Source organism: Dendropsophus ebraccatus, chromosome 4 (assembly GCF_027789765.1).
Source record: "Dendropsophus ebraccatus isolate aDenEbr1 chromosome 4, aDenEbr1.pat, whole genome shotgun sequence".
NCBI classification, from domain to species: Eukaryota; Metazoa; Chordata; class Amphibia; order Anura; family Hylidae; genus Dendropsophus; species Dendropsophus ebraccatus.
In genome coordinates, this window is record NC_091457.1 from 77331464 (window position 1) to 77352024 (window position 20561).

A 20561-nucleotide genomic window follows, 5' to 3' on the forward strand; every position below is an offset into this window, starting at 1 on the left:
GAGGAGTAGCAGAAGTCGGGTCTCTCAAATTCTCTAGGAGAGACAAAGCTTCTTCGGGGGTCTGGTATACACTGGTAGATCCATCTGATTTGAAGACTTTTAGAATAGCAGGGAAGAGGAGTCCAAATCTAATTTGCTGCTGTACTAGAGCCGTACATATTGGTGCAAATGCTTTTCGTTTTTGGACTACTGTAGCAGAATAGTCATTGAATATCAGAATTTTGTGACCTCTTATAAGAACTTCAGTTTTCATTTTCCTAAACGCCTGTAAAATAGCAGCTTTATCTGCATAATTAAGATATTTGACTATCACTTGTCTCGGTTTGTTAGTAGTCGCCTTTTTGGAAGAGGTTAAAGTGTTTGCTGGAGGGCCTATACGATGTGCCCTTTCTACTTGACAAGAGCCTTGTAAACCTAGGGTCTGTGGTAATTCTGAGGTACAGATGATGGATAATTGTGACAGTGGTATGCTTTCAGGCAGACCTATTATGCGAAGGTTACTCCGTCTTGATCTATTTTCTAGATCATCTGTCTTGTCCCTTAATGTTGCTGTAAGTTTCATAGTTGTTTGTAGCTTAGATTTAGTCGTGGCTAGTTCATCCTCCACTAACCCTAGGCGCTCTTCTAATTCATGTATTTGGGAGGTATGATGAGAAATGTCTCCCTGTATAGCAGATAGTGAGGTCATTATAGTGGCTTCCAAGGAAGCAGTAATGTCTGGTATTATTTTGGCCACTTCTATGGCTAGTGATTTACAGGAAATAGACAGTCCAGGAATAAAAGATTCAGTGTTGGGGTCATTTGTGACCATTTCAGAAGAAGCAGGAGGTGAATGATTTATATTTGTGTCTCCTGTGGTGATGTGCTGCACTGCTGTGTGAGGAGACACAGCCATCTTGGATTTTGTTTTCTCCCTCTGTGGGAGAGGTATAGAGGAAGAGGGGGCTCTGTGTTGCTTCCCAGCGCGCTGCTGTTGTTTCTCCATGTCCCTAACGGGTAGAGGAGTATGTCAGGTGCTCTGGTATTTACCGTGGTAACGGGTAACAGCTGGGAGCCGAGTCTATAGCGAGTTACTGTGGGAGCTCCTTCACAGTGCTGCCATCCTGTGCGCGCTGGAACTGGAAGTCTCAGTAAACTGTTATTGAAAACTATGCAAGCTACGAGCTGGCGTAGATTTCACTGATAGAGTACAGGAGCTCCAATGTACCCGAATTTTTGTAGAGGTGTGCACTTCTGCATAGATCCTGTATGCCTGTGCCTTGGCAGGGGATTTTGTTAACACCTGCATGTGAGATACCGGTCTTTATTAATCCTCCTCATAGATCCAATTTCATATTTCCAACAACAGAAATCTCTGCACATCATCAAATGAATTTAATACCTCAGGTTTTTCTATGGTATGTTCACATAAGTAGGGGACCTGTGATGGGCTCATTCAATTTAACTGACAAAATAAAATGACATGTTTGAGGAATGGGCCAAGCTTAGTCATTAGTAGATTATGTTTTGTCTTTTCAATGTGGCGCACCGCAGGCATGGAGTCGTATACAAGGGCATACTTTTCTCTTTTCTGCCACTATGCCAACTTACACCACACACGAAGAGCCTTTTACTAATGTGAACATTATACAGAGCTCTAAATTAACCACATAGACATAAAGGAAACTTGCCAGGATGTTCATTAAAAGAAAACACTTCAGACTGTCTGGTTTTACACTTGAGGTTTAGCGCATAGTCTGTGTCTGATGTGCCAATTCACTGCAGGCTATCATGCAATAGTGTTTCCTTTTAAACTGAAGCAGGTCTGGTAAGGCTGGGTTCACACCGCGTTTTTACTGTTGGTTTAATTGGGGGAAAAACAGGAGGCATTTGTGTGCATCAGTTTTTATGCATTTTCCATTGACTTAAAAAAAAAAAAAAAAAAAACATAAAAGGAGGATAGCATGTCAGAGGTACAATCGTACGGCAGTTTTTGGACATCTAGGCGCTGATCAGCAGTTGTATGCCCCCATCTTACAGATGGGAGTAGTGGTAGTGCAGTCAAAAACACTCTCTTATTGTCAGATAAAGCATTTTGAGATAGGACCTCTGTATCAGATCAGTATCACATCAATAAGTCCACTATTTATACAGTAAAAAGACCAGGAATACACCTTTCAAAAAGTCCCGGGAAGTGTTACCATTGGTTGGTTCATAGTTCTTCTAAAAACATGAAATCATTAATAAAAACAGTTGCAATGTAAACATAAAATGTAAGCTTGTGAACATATTAAAGGGGTACTCCAGCGTGGGGGCTATTTTGGGATCTGGACGGGGAGGAGGTGGCTGAGGGAAACGACGTCCCTCGGGATCTAAGCGGACTTGAAACGGTTCCTGCCTTCGTCACAAACTGGCTGAGCGGATTTGAGACGTCACGTCTCAAGCCCACGTCAGACACCAGAAAGCGGCCGGGCACCGGGGACCGGAGCACCACGATACGGGACCCGCCATTTGACTGCCACCTTTAAGGACAAACGTCATTTTGATTCTAACTAATGGTCATTATTTTATAATGATGGCTGTTATTTCTAAAAATACGACAGTCATTGTAAAAAGGCGACCATCAAATGGCCAAAAATAGATGTCTGAAAATAGCCCTATGGTAATATACGTAGATATATTTGCATCTAATAAACTGGTATTGGTACTGGTATGACTATTGTATTTAGGTATTTGCAGTATTATTGTGCATGGAAAATTGTATTTGATATGCTGACGTTATATATAGAGGTTACTCTGGACCAAGATGTGACAGCAGGCACCCAGCAGGATTCTTCTGAACCAGAGTGCTGCGTGAACTTTGTTTTTTCTAGAGGTTACTCTGGCTATATGTATAGTATTTTTGCCAATCCCAATTTTATTCCAATCCGATCTTTATTCCAATCTGTTTCTATTTTCTGACTTATTTTTTTATTTTACTTTTTGAACATTGTTATAAGGGCTGCCATCTTGTCTGAGCTGTTTTTAACAGCACTTAGGGCCCTATTACACGAAACGATTATCGGTTGTATTCAGTCGACATCAGCGGTTACAGACGATAATTGACTTGTGTAATAGAAGACAACGATCAGCCGACATGAATGATGTCGGTTGATCATTGTCTTTTAACATGTTAAAAAGCAAACGACTTAAAGGACAACTCCACCGAAAAAATTTTTTTTTGCTTATTTAACACACATTACAAAGTTATATAACTTTGTAATGTGGTTAAATACCCGGTCTGGCCCCCTTCCCCCGGAAGTTAAAGAAATTATACATTACCTATTACGGTCGTCACCGTCCTCTTCTCCCGGGTGCCATCTTGAGACGACGACGTCAGAGTCGGGGGGCGGTCCGGGTCTTCTTCCTCCTCAGCGTCTTCATGGAAAGTGAATGGGAGAGAAAAGGCTGCTGGTGCACATGCGCACCAGCAGCCTTTTCATTGGCTGGAGCACATCACATGGCTTCCAGCTTTCTCAGCCCTTGATGTGCTCCAGCAAATGAAAAGGCTGCCGGTGTGCAAGCGCACTGGCAGCCTTTTCCATCCCCTGGACCCGGAAGTAAGAGACATCTCTGGACGGCAGGCGAATCGAGTGGCGTTCGTCACCAGAGGGATGTGAGTATGGTGTCTGTGTGTGTCTGTGTTTTTTTTTTGGGGGGGGAAGGGGGTCCCTCGGGAGTTGTCCTTTAAAGCCCTATTCCACGGGCTGACTGTGAGGAGCAAACAAGCGCTGTCAGCGCTCGTTTGCTCCTCAATCCCCGCTCTCTGCCACCGCTGTTACATGTGGCAGCAGCAAGCGGGTGGGTGCGGGAGGGGCCGCGAGGAGCTGTGGGGGGGGGGAAGGGGGTCCCTCGGGAGTTGTCCTTTAAAGCCCTATTCCACGGGCTGACTGTGAGGAGCAAACAAGCGCTGTCAGCGCTCGTTTGCTCCTCAATCCCCGCTCTCTGCCACCGCTGTTACACGTGGCAGCAGCAAGCGGGTGGGTGCGGGAGGGGCAGCGAGGAGCTGTGGGGGGGGGGGGGGCTGCCCGTGTGATCGCTAGATCGCCTGGGCAGTCTATAGAGGATAGTGGCGATCTGCTGCCACCACTCCTATTTTATGGAGCAATGGCAGCAGATCGCTGCCATCACAGTCGTTTGTTTTTCAACACGTTTGAAACACAAACGACTGCAACGATCAGCTGACATGAACGATGTTGGCTGATCGTTGCCTTCTATTCCATGGGACGATTATTCATGGGGGACTTCTAGTATAAGTATGTTGATCTTTCATTGAGATCTATGCAGTATAGATATACTGCATAGATCCATGAGATAGGCACTCTATTGCTCTCAATTGCAGCAGCCGAAAGCACGACGATCGGACCGTGCCAGCTAATAGCCGCGGTCCTGGGCTACATATAGTACCCGGGATTGCGCCAGTTCAGAGCAGGGTCGCCGCGCGACCCCCCTCTGGACTCCCCTAGCAGCACCAGGACGTTCAGTAACGTCCTGGTGCAGCTATGGGTTAAAGGGCTAGTTCAGCGAAAGAAAGATTCTTTCAAAGCAACTGGGGCCAGAAAGTGACAGAAATTTGAAATGTACTTCTATTAAAATATCTCAAGTTTCACACTATTTATTAGCTGCTCTATGTCCTGCAGAAAGTGGTGTATTCTTTCCAGTCTGGAGTACAGTAGAGGATTTCCATGTGGAGTTGCTACTGCTCAAGTCTTCCAGTACTTATCAGCTGCTGTATGTCCTGCAGGAAGTAGTGTATTCTTTTCAGTCTGACACAGTGCTCTATGTTGTGCTCAGTGGCCATGTCAGGAACTGTCCAGAGCAGTAGCAACTCCACATGGAAATCCTGTACTCCAGACTGGAAAGAAAACACTTTCTGCAGGACATACAGCAGCTGATAAGTACTGGATTACTTGAGTTTTTTTTTTTTTTTATAAAAGTAAAATACAAATCTCTGGTACCAGTTAATACAAAACAATTGAATTACCCCTTTAAATAATTTTCAATAACCAAATTATATGTTTTTTATTTTTTATTTTTTTTACAATTATGTTCATTCATAAAATGTGTCCCTAAACTAAGATAGATAATACATGGTAAAAACAGCCGTCTGAAGCCAGGCTAACCTATATAACCTGCAATGCCATAGTATTCAGCTATTGGAGTTACTCCCTTATTAGGCAGAAATATTTGGAAATTTTCAGTCGTTTGCTTTTGCCTTTTTAAATAGTTGAGTAAAACACTTAGATGAGGTTGAAGGGCTGAGGATCTCAATATACAATATACCAGAGGATGGCGCTATCCAAATGTGTACATGCAGCACTATGGATGTTGTAGCGGAAACACTTCCATGTATAAAGGTAGCTTTGGTGTATCTAGCTACATGTCATCACTAGTTATTAGTACAATAATAGTAAGTGACAGCCTGTATGCTGCCTGTGCCATAGCCAATACAAGCTGCATTAAAACAACCTGTATATGCAGACAGCATTGGAACAGCCTGGCTTTCCTGCTCCTGGGAAAATATTCCTTCCGCTGACATAGTGGTTCACCTCCGCCCCCTGCTGATTTTTATAATAAACATGATATGAACTAGGAAATTATTACTGATGCAATTCCCGCATATATTAAACTTACCTGATTTGGGGTATGTAACAATCACCACGTCACCTTCCCTGAATTCGAATTCCTGGGCGTACTGCAGAGACTCTGGGGTGTGAAGATGTCCCGGTAGTTGAATACCAGCAAATTCTTCAGTGACATCCATTCTGTCCATAGTAACTAAAGAAGAGCAAAAGTTTATATAGGAAATGCACACCAACCTTCCTGTCCTAGTTACAAATTCTGGCTTTTTTTTTAAACTTCCTACCTCAGAAGCTTTCAGCGTGCTATGTCTTTTCCGCTTCCTTTAAGAATTCTTTACACAACTTCTGTGTCTGCTTATTTGGTGATCTCAGCTCTCTGTCTCCTATGGTAGTAGGTTGGTGACTAGGAGTTTTGTCTAGAGCTCTGCTTGATGTATGCATATAGTAAGAGCGCTGGGAGGGGGGTGCTACAGAATCCTGCCCTGGCTCCAGTCAGATGTCTGTAAGGCTTTCACTGCCTCCCTGTGACATAAGCAGAACTATGTCTTCTTGTTACACTCTCACGTGACCCTGCTTTTTACTTACATCCTTTCATTGCTGCACAGATGCTTCTGTTTCCTGCTTCAGAACAGGACATTGATAGATTTACCTAATAGGTTGCTCCCTCCCTGACTGCTTATCAGCCCCACAATGTGTATTATTTCATTATATATGGCTATTTGGGGTTTAGACATTCATTTATACATGCGATTCCTGGGAAATCTAGGTCTGCAGTAGAACACCCTAGAGCCATTAATGTTCAGGTTTGCATCAGGTTTAGTGATGCAATATTTAGGTGTGGACCATAATAAGGGAATAAGTAGACGGCTGACGCTGCATTTTTGCTGGTTTCCTGATTTGCTGCCATGAATACATAAAAAAAACTGCATCTTTAAAACTATTTCTTTTTACATGGCATGCAAGGGCTGTGTTCTCACATGCTAATCCATCCCAGCAGCATTGCACAGCTACTGGTAAACACATGGGGGCAAGGTTTCAGATGCATGTGTACGTCAGAATGTGGCCTTAAGGCATATAAAATACTACACCTACATGAGCTCTATGCTAAAAAAAAAACTAACATAAAAGTCCTGAATATAGAATGCTATAATAAATCTTTATTAATATTGCAATCAAATAAAAATAAATACCGCTATTTTGTTGCATTGCACTACAATACCAATACCTCGTATTGTGTTGCTGTCCCATTAACCATATACCCTCCTCCCTTCATGTTCACATGTTTTTATTTGATAGCTATACTAATTATTTATTATAATATTCTATATGTTATATAGAGTTCTCATTTATTAGCATGAAGCTTGTGTAGGTGGTATATAGCGGTAGGCTGAGCTTGGAGTTTCTTATTTAGTTATCAAATATAATAAAAATCCCTGCCCCCAAGCATTGTGCCGGATTTACAAAGCTAAGGTGAGTTAAGTACAAAAATCTGAAGCAGGTGTAGATTTTCACCATGATTTACACATGCAAGCAGGCATGAATTATGATTAGTCGGGGGCAGGAGGAGGTCACCCTTGAGGCGACCAAGGGTGAGCCAGGCAAATATTTAAAAAATAATAGTAGAAAAATGCTTTGATTCTCTGATACAAAGTGGTTCTTCCAAGCTCCTGATCTGCTGGAATGCTTCCTCCCCTCCCCACCTTACCTGCTTGACTGACACCTGGAAGCAGAGTACACAGCAGATTGAGGTATGGGAGGGGGGAGTAAGGATGTGTTACAGCTTGCTGCAGATCAGGGGTTCAGGAAAGTCTTTTTTGTGCTATAGAATAAAAGCATTTTTCTTTAATCTAGAAGCCCAGACAGGTATATGAAAGGCACCATTTGTCTCCCTAACAGCCATCAGAAGTTTGGAATATGAACTGCAGCTGGCCGATTTCCTTCAAGGGTGCTTTAAAGGGATCCCGCCGGCCTCAGTGTCAAACAGCATGTCTACAGGAGGACTCGCGCTTCTCTGTTCAACGAATCGACATGTCAATCCTTTGAGTGGAGGCACACGAGTCCTCCCGTAGACAAGCTGTTTAACACTGAGGCAGGCGGTATTCCAGGTTGTTGAATTTGCTGAGTGTGAACTGGCCCTACAACCTAAAAGTCCTGGTGCAGATGAGCTATTGAGCACCTCAAGCACCCAAGTGCAAATGTCTTCTTATGGTGCGTTTACACAGAGAGATTTATCTGACAGATTTCTGAAGCCAAAGCCAGGTACAGACTATAAACAGGGTGCAGGTCATAAAGGAAAGACTGAGATTCCCTGGCTTTTCAAGTCCATTCCTGACTTTGTCTTCCAAAATTGGTCACATAAATCTGCCTGTGTAAACGCACCATGAGGTGCTAATGCTGAGGAAGCACCTAGTTTTAGATAATGACATACCTTTACTGATAGAAACACTTTTGCATAAGAGGTTTATAGTATGTTCACAGATTCAGGTTTGTAATTGCAATTATTTAACATAAAGCCAGGAATGGATTTGCAAAGAGGAGAAATCTCTGTCTTTCCTTTGGAACCTGATCTCCATTTATAGGCTGTTACTGGATTTGGTTTCAATAACTGCGATTGAAAACCTGATTGTGTGAACATACTATAAACCTCTTGTGGAAATTACTTCAAATGAAGCATCCCTATAATTACCCATATATGTATTGTTTTTTGTCTAGGACTTGATGCTGTTGTGTCTAGACATGTAAGCAGCCAGAGGTGATAACGTGGAGTATGATGGACATAAAGAATGGAATTTTGGAATAGATTCTTGGCTGATGGCCATATTTGGGTCCCTTTGTATTGTATATTAAACCCAGTAAGGTTGCACTATGCAGAGAGGAAAATCCCAGAACATTGTGACTGTGATCTGTTGGTAATTTCTTTTGTTCAGATCTGCTTTCCTATAACATTTTTAGAAATACATTGTCAGTCAGGCTAAAGTCTGCCTTTTTTTCCATACACTGTGACAATTTTGCATATGACTATGTTCAAACAACTTCTCTTTTGGCTGTTTTTCCACAGTTTCACAGAAATTTAGTGGATGGCCTCCATTTAATGGCAAATAATTGCTGTTAAATGACAGCCATGCACTAAATTTAAACAGTGTGGGAACATCTGTGTTTTCTATCCACTCCTAGTTTTGGCTGGGAAATACTGAGCAAAAATGCTATGTTCATATACAGTAAAATAACACGCTCCATTGAGTCAAAGGGAAATTGACCAACAGTGCACAGTATAGAATAACGGCCATAACTGATTGCAAACATATTCATTATGTTAATCTCTATCAGTGACTGAACTCTGTCCCCTGTCCCTCAAGTCCGCTGCCTTGGGGTCACCTTTGACTTTGCCCTGTCTTTTAACCCCTTAACGACAAAGGGCGTATATTTACGCCCTATTGCCGGTAAGGGGCTTCAGAACGGGGCTGCGCGGTGACCACGCTCTGTACGTCCGTGATCACGGGTGCCGCGTGTAGCCCGGGACCGCGGCTTTTAGCGGGCACGGTCCGATCGCCGTGCCAGCTAATAAGGCAATCAGATGCAGCTGTCAAAGTTGACAGCTGCATCCGATTACCAGATGCAGCACTTCCCTGGTGTCTAGTGGCGGAGATCGCTCCCCCGGGACCCCGGCTCGGCACTCGTTTGTTTTCTGCTGCAGCAGCCGAAAGCAAACGAGTGCCGATCTCATTGATCTTTGCTGTTTATCTATACAGCAAAGATCTCAATGAGAGATCAAAGTGTATATACTAGAAGTCCCCCAGGGGGGCTTCTAGTATAAGTGTAAAAAAAAAAAATAAAGTGTTGTTGACAATAAAAAGCCCCCTCCCCTAATAAAAGTTTGAATCACCCCTCTTTTCTCAGGTTATAAATAAAAATAAATAAATAAACAAACATGCGTAATCGCCCAAACTATTAATTAATCACATTACTGATCTCACACGGTAAACGGCGTAAGTGCAAAAAAAATCCCTAACCCAAAGTGCTAAATTGCGCATTTTTGGTCGCATTAAATCCAGAAAAAATGTAATAAAAAGCGATCAAAAAGGCGTATATGTGCAATCAAGGTACCGATAGAAAGTAAACATCATGGCGCAAAAAATGACGCCTCATACAGCCCCATAGACCAAAGGATAAAAGCGCTATAAGTATGGGAATGGAGCGATTCTAAGGAACGTATATTTGTTAACAATGGTTTTAATTTTTTACAGGCCATCAGATAAAAGAAAAGTTATACATGTTATATATTATTTTAATCGTTTCACCACACATTTATTTTTTTTCTGGTTTTCCAGTGTACTTTAGGAAAAAATTCAGCCTGTCATTGCAAAATACAATTAGTGGCCCAAAAAATAAGGGCTCATGTGGGTCTCTAGGTGGAAAAATGCAAGTGCTATGGCCTTTTAAGCACAAGGAGGAAAAGACAAAAACGCAAAAAATCGAAATTGGCTCTGTCCTTAAGGGGTTAAACCACACATTCAGGCCCTGACCACCTCCTGCCGCCTTTACCTCAAAAACATTTCCAGAATCTGCTCTTTTCCCACCCCTGACTCCAGAAAAACTGCTGGTACATGCTCTTCTTATCTCCCGCTTGGACTATTGTAACATCCTCACTATCCTTAACTATTGTAACATCCAGTCTATCCTTAACTCTGCTGCCCGACTTATCCACCTTTCCCCTCGCTCTGCCTTTCCCCTCTGTCAATCCCTTCACTGACTCCCCATTGCCCAACATATTCACTTTAAATTGTTGACCATGACGTATAAGGCCATCCACAATCTGTGCCCCCCGTACATCTCTGACCTGATATCCCACTACTGTCCCTCACGCAACCTCCAATCCTCCAGTGACCTCCTTTTGTACTCCCCCTTGTTCGTACCTCACACAACCGCCTCCAAGACTTTGCCCGAGCCTCCCCCATACTCTGGAACTCACTACCCTGACACATCCGGCTCTCATCCACCATCAAGTCCTTCAAAAGTAACCTCTTCAAACTAGGCTACAACCAGGGCTGTATTAACAGCTGCTGCTGCCCTAGGCACTAAACCTGAAGACGCCCCATCTTCACGCACCTATTGGCGATACCAGACCTGACCAATACCACCATACCCCTCCCCTGGTAAAGACACCAGATTTACTGGCAAGTCTGAACAGGAGGAGGGAAACTAAAAAAATAAAAAAAAATAGTTTTTTTCTGTCCCCCTGCTCCCTGGTGCTGCCCCCCTGCATGGTGCTGCCCTAGGCACCGGACCACGGGTGCCTAGTGGTAAATACGGCCCTGGCTACAACCTATAGCAATTCTGCATCACACTTGACTGGCTGCACTCTACCTTCTGTCTCTCTCCCCTTACCCTATAGATTGTAATCCCTTGCGGGCAGGGTCCTCTTCCCCCATGTACCAGTGTGCTATTTGCCTTTAAGTAATGTATATTTGATCTTGCAATGTTCCTGTTTGTTGCCCTTATTGCTTGTATAGCGCTCCGGAATTAAGGGTGCTCTATAAATAAATAATAATTGTAATGAAACTCCAATGTGTGTGAACACAGCCTGAAGAGAGCACATTGGTAAGAAGCTCTGGTAAAGGGACTCTTTAGCCTGTTAGAATTGATGACCTATCCTCAGCACAGGGCATTAGCATTGGAATAGAAGGGTCCAACTCCCAGCCCTCCCACCAATCTGCTGTTTGAGGGGACTTTGGTTCTTTGAGCACAGCAGCTTCTTCAATTGCCATACTATTTGTAATGTTGTAATGCTGGCGCAAGGTACAGTAGCTTTGTCTCATTCAAGCGAAGTGTGAGGGCAATGCTACAGTATCTTGCAACACCACTGCTAAAAACATTGTAATGTAGGTAAGAACACTGGTGAACACTGAAGAGGCTATGCCACTAACACAACAGACACAGCCCCTTGAAAAAAAGCTGATCAGTAGGCTTGCCAGGGGTCAAACTTCCACCTATGTAATATAGATGGCCCATTTTAAGGAAAGGCCATGAATGTTAAATCTCTGCACCACCTGGAGCCTGAGGAAGCAGGTGCTACATCTTTGTCATTAACAAGGATGTAGTAACTGGAAGTGCCACCAAAAGCTCCTCCTGTACAGGGAAAACATGTAGTAGGGGCCGCAGGTCATGTATGTGCAGACCCACCAATGTCATAATTTATCATGTCTGTGTGTATGCACAGTATCACTAAGTTCTGTATTGACACTGCTACTGCTAAGGTCTGGGGGGTTACTACCAGTGCCCCCTAGCTGTTGGCACCCTGTGCAGAAAAACGGACCTGGACAGGGGCGTAGCTAGGATTCATGGGGCCCCATAGCAAAAAACTGTATGGGGCCCCCCTCCCCTACACACACTATACTATATATACTCGGTGATGTGGCCAAAAAATAAAATCTCTTTTGGCCATAGGCAGAATCCTGCGTGCAGCCGCAACAGTGACTGACAGAGCAGAGAGCCAATGTCTTCTTGTTCTGTCCATCCACTGTATTTAATAAGAGCCTTTTAGGAGCCTTTATGGTTATATAGATAGGTACAGGAGCAGACTACCTTCTGCTTAACCCTTTGTGTACTGCAGTGTGTAAGTGACCCAGTGTTAATAATAATAGACAGTTAGCTCTCTGCTTTACTACTCCTGCACTGATAACCCCTGACCTATGCAGGAGCTCAGAGAACAGAGGTCAGAGCTTATCAGAGCAGTGAAGCAGAGAGCTAAATGTCTTTAACTTATTAACCCTTTTTTCTATTGCAGCATGTAATAGAACACTTGGTCACTTACACACTGCAGTACACAAGGGGTTAAGCAGAAGGACACAGGAGGCTCTTATCTTCCCTGTGCATCCCCACCCCCCTCCCCCCAAGGACCCCATAACAACTGCTTTCCCTGCCTCTATGGTAGCTATGCCACTGGCCCTGGGTAAAACTATTAGAAATATAATTACCCTTAGTAGGTGGAGACTAGCACATGAGTCTCATATTTCCAGCCACACAAAAAATGATGGGTTCTTTTTGCTACAAAACTTGAGGGTGTTTGTGCTCATAAGAATGCAATGCACACATCAGATTTTTCCTATGAGAGATCACTGTCACGACTGCGATGGTGCCTTGTGCCCCAGGCCAGTGCTGCACCCACTCCTTCTCCTCTGGCAGACGCGTCCCTTTGGACCCTCGGGCTAGTCACCTCTCCCCATTCCTGTGTGTAGCTCTCCTGCCAGGCATGCGCATCCCTGCTTCATAGGGCGCAAGCACCAGGTTCTCTAAATTTAAAGGACCAGTGCGCCCTTAATTGGCTGCAGCCTTTCCCTGTTTAAGCCTAGCATCACCTGGCTCCCTTGTTAGAGCCTCTGCATTGCTACCTAGCATTGTGATCCCAACTTTCCTGCCTGTGGTTCCTTCCCGTGTCTCCATTTCTGTGGTTTCTGTCCCTTAGACTCCACTCCTAGGTGCAGCTTACCCATTGCTAGCGGTAGTCCAGTAGATTTACAACTCAAGCCGCCACAATCACTTAGGCCTCTTTCACACATTCCATCGGCACTATGGACCTATTCGAATGTCCTCCGTTCCATACTTGTTATAGGGCCATTATCCCCACTTTAGCTTTGGCTGTCTAGGCATGATGGGAATTGTAGTTTTGCAACAGCTGAATGGCCAAAGGTTCCCCCTTCTCTGTACTGAAGACCTCAATTCACTCTCACATTTCCTTTCTATCACTCTCAGACTTTGACCCAGTAAGAGTCTCCAGGCTCCTCTCTTTCTCTTGCCCCACCACCTTCACTAGTGACCCCATTTTCTCACGCATTGTCCAATTTTTATCTTCTGCTGTCAACACATAACTAACTAAAATTGTTTAAGTTTTCATTTTCTTCTGGCATCTTTCCATTACCTTCAAACACTCTGTTGTAGTGTCCCGGAACCCGTGTGCTGTTACTGACTTCTCTAGGTCAGTAGGCACCGAAGGTATATTTAAATGGATTTCCTATATTCTGTTTCTCAAACTGCACTATTAGCTTTTGGCCAAAAGATGCCAATAAAGACGGTTTGCCTTGTAATTCAGCCAGCACATTAGTTTAAAGGTGTATTCCGCCCAAGAACTGAAAAATAAAATGCCAAACCTAGCTGATCTTACTCACCTGTATGTACGTTTGATGGCGGACTCTTCTTCACAATTGCTGCTAAAGATATTGCATACTGTAAATGTTTTGTCAAAGTTAACAAGTAACCACCAAATCATTTTTTATTATAGGTCCATGTGACAGCTTTATCTGAGGCATCTTTTATTGTATCATTTATGGTATAATTTACTATCTGTCAGAATCCTATTACCTTTCCTCATCAGTTAAAGGATCAGAATGTCTGATATAAATTGTCATTTTCCGCTGTGTAATCTTATTAGGGAATCATGCTTATGTAAAGGGGTGTTCTTTCCTTTTGTTTGTCTATGATAGGAAGGTTTTAATTAAATCTTTTAACAGAATTCTTTTGTTTGATCAAGTGTCGGTTCTGTTCAGACTTGGAGCATGTGCCCAAGGGGACCACGCACCCATGGGTTTGTCAGTGCCCCCTGCCCCATCATGGAGGTTGGAGCACTGATACCATTGCTAATTCAAGCTATGTGGTAACCCAGGGGATGAAAGTTGTTTCTTGTGAAAAAAGGTGTTGCGGTACCGCTGTGGCACTTGTCACAGGCTTGGAGTATCCAGTTCGCGGTTTTGTCTATCTGCAATACCTATAATGAAGTACGATGATTGTGCCGGTCAATCTGGGTTTAATGCAGAAAAGTCGTTGAACTGCTACTACAGTTATTACAAACTATATTCAAAGAAAGACAGATACTGATTTCACGTAGCAAAATAATCTTTATTAAATACACTTTTTAAAATAATTCATATATATTTATAAAAAAGAGAGATGACCAAACATTAAAAAAGAGAACGGCGGCTGTCCTGGAGGTATTCCTATTGTAACCACATCACATATGCTGAAATCCCTTGACCTACAACTTGCATCACAAACCAGGGGGATAAATACTAAAATCTCCTGCAATAGGGTATAATATTGCTAGTATTACAGAATAAAGTGCTAGTGCATCTAATCCATATACAGACCTACAGCTAGTTAACTAGTCTCCTATCCACCCTTCACCTAGATATTACCACCCCATCGTATCCAGGGATCCAGCCAGTCAATTACCTTTCACAGTGTGTAATTGTATGTATCCTCCAGGGGGTGGTGGCGTCCTGGAGGATACATACAATTACACACTGTGAAAGGTAATTGACTGGCTGGATCCCTGGATACGATGGGGTGGTAATATCTAGGTGAAGGGTGGATAGGAGACTAGTTAACTAGCTGTAGGTCTGTATATGGATTAGATGCACTAGCACTTTATTCTGTAATACTAGCAATATTATACCCTATTGCAGGAGATTTTAGTATTTATCCCCCTGGTTTGTGATGCAAGTTGTAGGTCAAGGGATTTCAGCATATGTGATGTGGTTACAATAGGAATACCTCCAGGACAGCCGCCGTTCTCTTTTTTAATGTTTGGTCATCTCTCTTTTTTATAAATATATATGAATTATTTTAAAAAGTGTATTTAATAAAGATTATTTTGCTACGTGAAATCAGTATCTGTCTTTCTTTGAATACAGGCTTGGAGTAGTAAATGCCCTACCTGGATCTCACCCCCCCCCCCAACCCGTTAAAGAACAGTGTAGGTGTAAGTGTAGTACAGAAGGAACCACAGAGTCCAGTGTGGTACTCGACCAGTAGTTGAGATAGCCCATGACGCCAATTCTGTGGTGTACGGCTAATGATGGCAGTTGCTGTGACGCCAGTGCTAGTCCAGCACACAGGTGTTATGTGTTTTGCACTTTATTTTTTTATTTTTTTATTTGTATGTATGTTTTATTTATTGTTAGAATTTATTTTACCGTCCCACCATGGGGACATCATTATTTGATTGCCTGATTACAGGCACATTACACTACAATGCAGATCTGAAAAGCTGAGTAGGCTCAGCCACCGTAGTTATGACACAGGAGACTTCAGGTAAGCCTCCTGGTGCCATAGCAACCATCGGGGCCATGCGATTGCTTTTGCACAGCCCTGAAGTGAATAGAGGGAAGATTCCCCCTCTATTCCCCACTGCAGGTGCTGAGATCGGCCTGAACTGCGGCAATCCGCACCCGACGCGGGGTGCGGCAGACACGTCGGGTGCCCGGCTATCACTGACAGCCAGGACCCACTACATGATTGCACGGGCACAGTCTTTGCGCCTGTTTCATCCCAGGACAACTGTACGTCCTTGAGCGGGAATGCGCAGCAAAAAATTACGTGCAGTTACGTCTGCAGTCCTGAACGGGTTAATGGGGGCCTATCCAGACAATCTAAGTCATCAGCTGTAGGGTGGGGGTATACTTGAGAGAAATACCTGTATCCACGGCCATGACTTCCCACCTATTGCTGGTCGATGGCACTAAGTGACACAATTGAGAAAGACAGGTCCCATTAAAGGGTAAGCTAGCCATTGGAGTTCTCCTTAGGTCTTAGCGAGGTCCAAGAACTACTATCTTGGGCGGCTCCTGTAGACTTTTTCAGAGCTTGTAGAAGAGAAGAAATTATAGTCCCCCAGCGTGGATATGCCTTGGTCCCCGTCGATAGTAGCCTCACGCAGGTTTACTAGCATTGCTAGCAGAGGAACACTTGAGGAAAAAAAAATTTTCCCTAACTGAACTGAAGTTCATGGTCTGCTCCACATGTACATATACTGTAGACTGCAAGAAGCTTGCTCATAGGGGGAGAGGGCATGGAGAGACTAATAGACTGACCCCTGATAGGCTGCTAGGTAAAGGAGGGACCTCCTGTGAAGTAACGTCAACAGGGATTGGTTGCCGCCTCTCATCTGGTGACAATATAGAAGAAAATACATGACTTTGGTCACTTACACATTTAAACCGTTATGTCAGTACCATTAGCTGTGTCAGCCAATAGTGCAAGATAGTGTGAAGCATCTAGTAACAGGAGTGCAATACTACACCTTTAGCCCAGAATAGACCCAAATACATACTGTTGCCGACCTACAAAGGAGAACAGAACAGCAATGGCACACTCTCTCTGGGACATTGCACCTAGACCAGTGGCGTAGCTACAATGAAGGCAGGGAAGGCGACTGCTATGGGGCCCCTGCAGGAAGGGGGCCTGAGGAAGCCTGCCCTGCCTTCATGGTAGGTACCCCGCTCCCCCAGGGGTCCAGAGAGGAAGAGGGACCCCCACTGCACTGTTCAGCCCCCTCACTGTAGTGCCGCGTGAGCGGGCTGAACAGAGGAGCAGGACCTGCCAGACGGCACAGGAGAGGGATGAAGGACCTTTGGGTCACATGACCCAAAGGTCCTGAATACTTCTATGTGAAGATCAGCCCGGACTACAGGAGGAGGAGGGGGAAGCCTGGGAGCTGTAAGTGCTGTGTATGTGTGTCAGTGTGTGTGTATATATGTATCTGTGTATATATTTATATGTCAGTGTGTGTATATATGTATCTGTGTATATATTTATATGTCAGTATGTGTATGTATCTGTGGCTATATGTGTGTATGTCAGCAATGTCTGTAGCACTGGTGTATATGTGTGTGTTTGTGTATGTCAGTAGTGTCTCAAGTGATTGACAGGTTTGCTCCCAAAGATGTTCTGCAGCAGTTTCTATTAATGCTGGGCTCTAATAAAAGAACCCACCATTAATATCTGCAGCATTTTCTTTTATTTCTGGTTGAGTATTTCTTATTACACTGAGATGATTTCCCTGTGTACAGTCTACTCATGGTGTATACATCAGCACTGGTGTAATTACATTACAGCGTATATATGTGTGTATGTCAGTGGCGTATCTGTATATACGTTAATGGTGCCTCTGTGTGTGTATATGTGCGTCATTGTCTGTGTTTGGCGGGTGGGTGGGGGGTGTACGGGATTCATGGGGCCCCACAGAGTTTTTTGCTGTTTCACAGTATAATTTACAGTTAAATGAAGGGTGCTGTTAAAAAATACATTTGGCCCTGCAAAAATCTAGTCTTTTTATGGCACTGTAGATGAAAAAAAATCATAGCTGCTTCCTTCCAGAAACAGTGCCTCTTCTGTCCTCAATTTGTGTGTGATATTGTAGCTCTTTCACTGAAGCAAAAGGAACTGGGGACAGGTGTGTAACTGTCATCGAAGAAAGCAGCCAAGTTTATCCAATCCATTTACCATGTACCATTTACTTAATTCATGTCATTTGTATTTGATTTACTTTACAATTTGTATATAAAAGAGGTTGTCTGTGATAAACTCCTAATCAGCAATGCTGCCGGGCTTCAGAGAACACAACAATGTCCCACTGTGCTATAGCTGCCAGTTCCCAGGCTGCCCACTCTCCACTGCTGTCAGCATTTTCACAAGTTACTGTCATGTGCTGTTGTGGTGTCCCACCAGGGGTGTTTCGTGTTTCTCCTCCACACCTGTTGCAAGATTTTCTTACTCTCGGATAAGTGGTGATGAAGGTAGTATTCTATAGTTTCAACACATATGTCAGTGTTTTATATGATTGCTCTTAAATATTGCACAGCTGAAGCTAACAAAGGGTTACCATTTACTATATTTCTATTTACCACTCACAGGGTAGATAACAGATCCCCTGTAGGAAGTTATTTGGTGGGAGGAGATGTAGCTTCAGTTTTATCCAGATTCTCATGGGAGAAGGACACACAGAGCAGACGTCCCTGCTGTAGCCAAGCCAGGGCCTGGGTCTGCCAGGACCCTTGCTCAAGACAAGTTCAGTCCAGTTTAGTGTGTTCAGTGAGTTTATTAAGACACACGTGTGCAGATGCAACCAGAGACACTTAGTTTCTCCTGTCTATCTACTATCTCTACTATGCAGTGCTAGACACCCCAAGAGGGAGAAAAGTCGGGGATCAATCCTAGCCTCCGCCTTGAACCAGTCTAAAAGGTGCGGGGCAATATTCTACAATACAAGAGGAACTAGCCTGGATTAAACAAAGCTACCAGAAGGTCTACATATTCTATCTTGCAGTGCAAGTAAACCGGGAAGGCTTGGACACTTAGCTTCACCCAGGTAACCATGGCTGGGGCTTGTACCACCCTATTAGGATTAGGACGAATACCTCGACACTATAGGGCAGAAGAAGGTGGTAAGACCATAGTAAACTTCTCACTCACAAGTATCTCTCACTCTCCAGTATCTCTCCAAAGTTCCGGCAGAGAACAGTACTACATTGGTTTAGGACTCCCTTGACAAACTCCTCTCCTCTACGCTACTCCACTCTAGTCTAAACTTTCAAGCACTGCTGCAGCTACCTCTGCTGTACTTTATGCTTTCTATCATCTCCTCAACACAACTGAGTTTAAGCACAAAAGCCTGTACAAAGATTTATCTATTTCTGCAAAAGTGTTTTGTTTTATTAAGCGACTGTACAGTAAAGCTGTCCTATTTTTTCATCACTGGGACTCATCCTGCACCAGCACCTATACACACTAACCGTACACCTTGGGTTAATTCTCCCCTTTCTGTGGGTGGCGGTACTGATGGTCTGGGTGGGTCGATTGCCACTCAGGACTACCGAGACAAGAGCTCAAGGGACCCATAAGAGCCCGGCAGGTCACAGATCATTTTGGGGGACAGTACAAATCGACCATACATAAAGCAGATACCAACATCACACCTGTGTGCTGAACATATTCTGTTTCTAAATGTTTGTTTCATTAGTTTTACATGTTATACAAAACATGTATATACAAAAACCAATGCTTATACCAAAAAGAGTATATAACAATTTTATATATTTATTCACATAAGTTAAAATTATTACAATAATCACAAAAAAAAAGGAAAAAGATTAATCAAAAACAACTGATTAAGGAACAAGCTGGGGGGCCAGAGTAAAAATGTTACATACAGGCAAAACAGAGTACAATATGCAGGCACCACCATGCAGTCTGCAGATGGTTAGGTATGATAAATAAGTGCCGTCATATAGGCTTGTACAAAGTTTGAAAATAACAATAACATAATTCACTGCTTAGGTGAGTTGAGGCAACCTTTATTTAAAGGGAACCTGTCACCAGGGACGCGGGCACAGAGGCCGCCCGATCCCCAGGTGCAGCCCCCGGATACTTACCCTTTCTGACGAGTTACGTTCCTGGAGCCGGTCCCGGGACGAAGATATCAAAGCTGTGCACGCACGCCGCTGGGATAAGTTCGATGCCCATAGAGAATGACTGGAGTCGTCCCCGGTGACAGATTCCCTTTTTTTTTTTTAAATCAGAATAATTTTTATTGAAAAGAAAAAAAACTTTTTTCACAATACAAAAAATTTTTTTCCCCCCCTCCCCATACAAGAAACCCTGGAGGGCATACCCTCCTAACACCCCCTCCCTCCCCCCCCAACCCCCACACTACCCTCCCACCCCCCAGACCACCCAATTCCACACATTATGTAAACATAAACCAAGTGCAATTTCCCGAGAACCTAATGTGCCCATGCACACCATGAACATTATTGAGCCGTAATTCACATAGAAGACTGGTATAAAGCCTCTAAACACAAATGGATAGAACGCCCACTGACCGGCGGTGAATACACAACAGCGATATATACCACTTCTCCCATCTACACACAATTTAATGCAACCTACGTGCGGGACCCTGGGGACGCCAGCTCAGGTACAGCCATCCACCTACCCCAAATCTTATCAAACTTTTTACTCGCTTTTCGCTTCTCATATGCGTATTTTTCTATGCCAATTAACCAGTTAACTTTTGCCACAAATTCCGATACCGAAGGAGGGGCCCCATCGAGCCAGTGTTGGGCAATAAGCTTACGTGCCATAAACAGGATGCGAGCTACTGCAGTCTGTTCCCCCACATTCAGTGCCAGA

The 20561-nt window shown here is 43.7% G+C and overlaps 1 protein-coding gene across 3 annotated transcripts in view; it reads right to left on the minus strand.

Annotated features, from left to right (window-relative positions):
* Window positions 1–19886, minus strand: part of LOC138789732 (sulfotransferase 2B1-like) — a 39982-nt gene extending 20096 nt beyond the window's left edge. The window contains exons 1-2 of one of the 3 annotated variants that reach the window (XM_069968512.1): window positions 19802–19886; window positions 5653–5796 (exon numbers count right to left, since the gene is read on the minus strand). In XM_069968512.1, coding sequence (XP_069824613.1) covers window positions 5653–5791 — 139 coding nt within the window. In that variant the 5' untranslated portion in view covers window positions 5792–5796; window positions 19802–19886. Of the gene's footprint in view, window positions 1–5652; window positions 5797–5884; window positions 6163–13762; window positions 13791–19801 lie in introns of those variants that run through there. The other 2 variants (XM_069968513.1, XM_069968511.1) reach the window with 2 other exon arrangements.
* Between the last annotated feature and the right edge of the window lie 675 nt (window positions 19887–20561).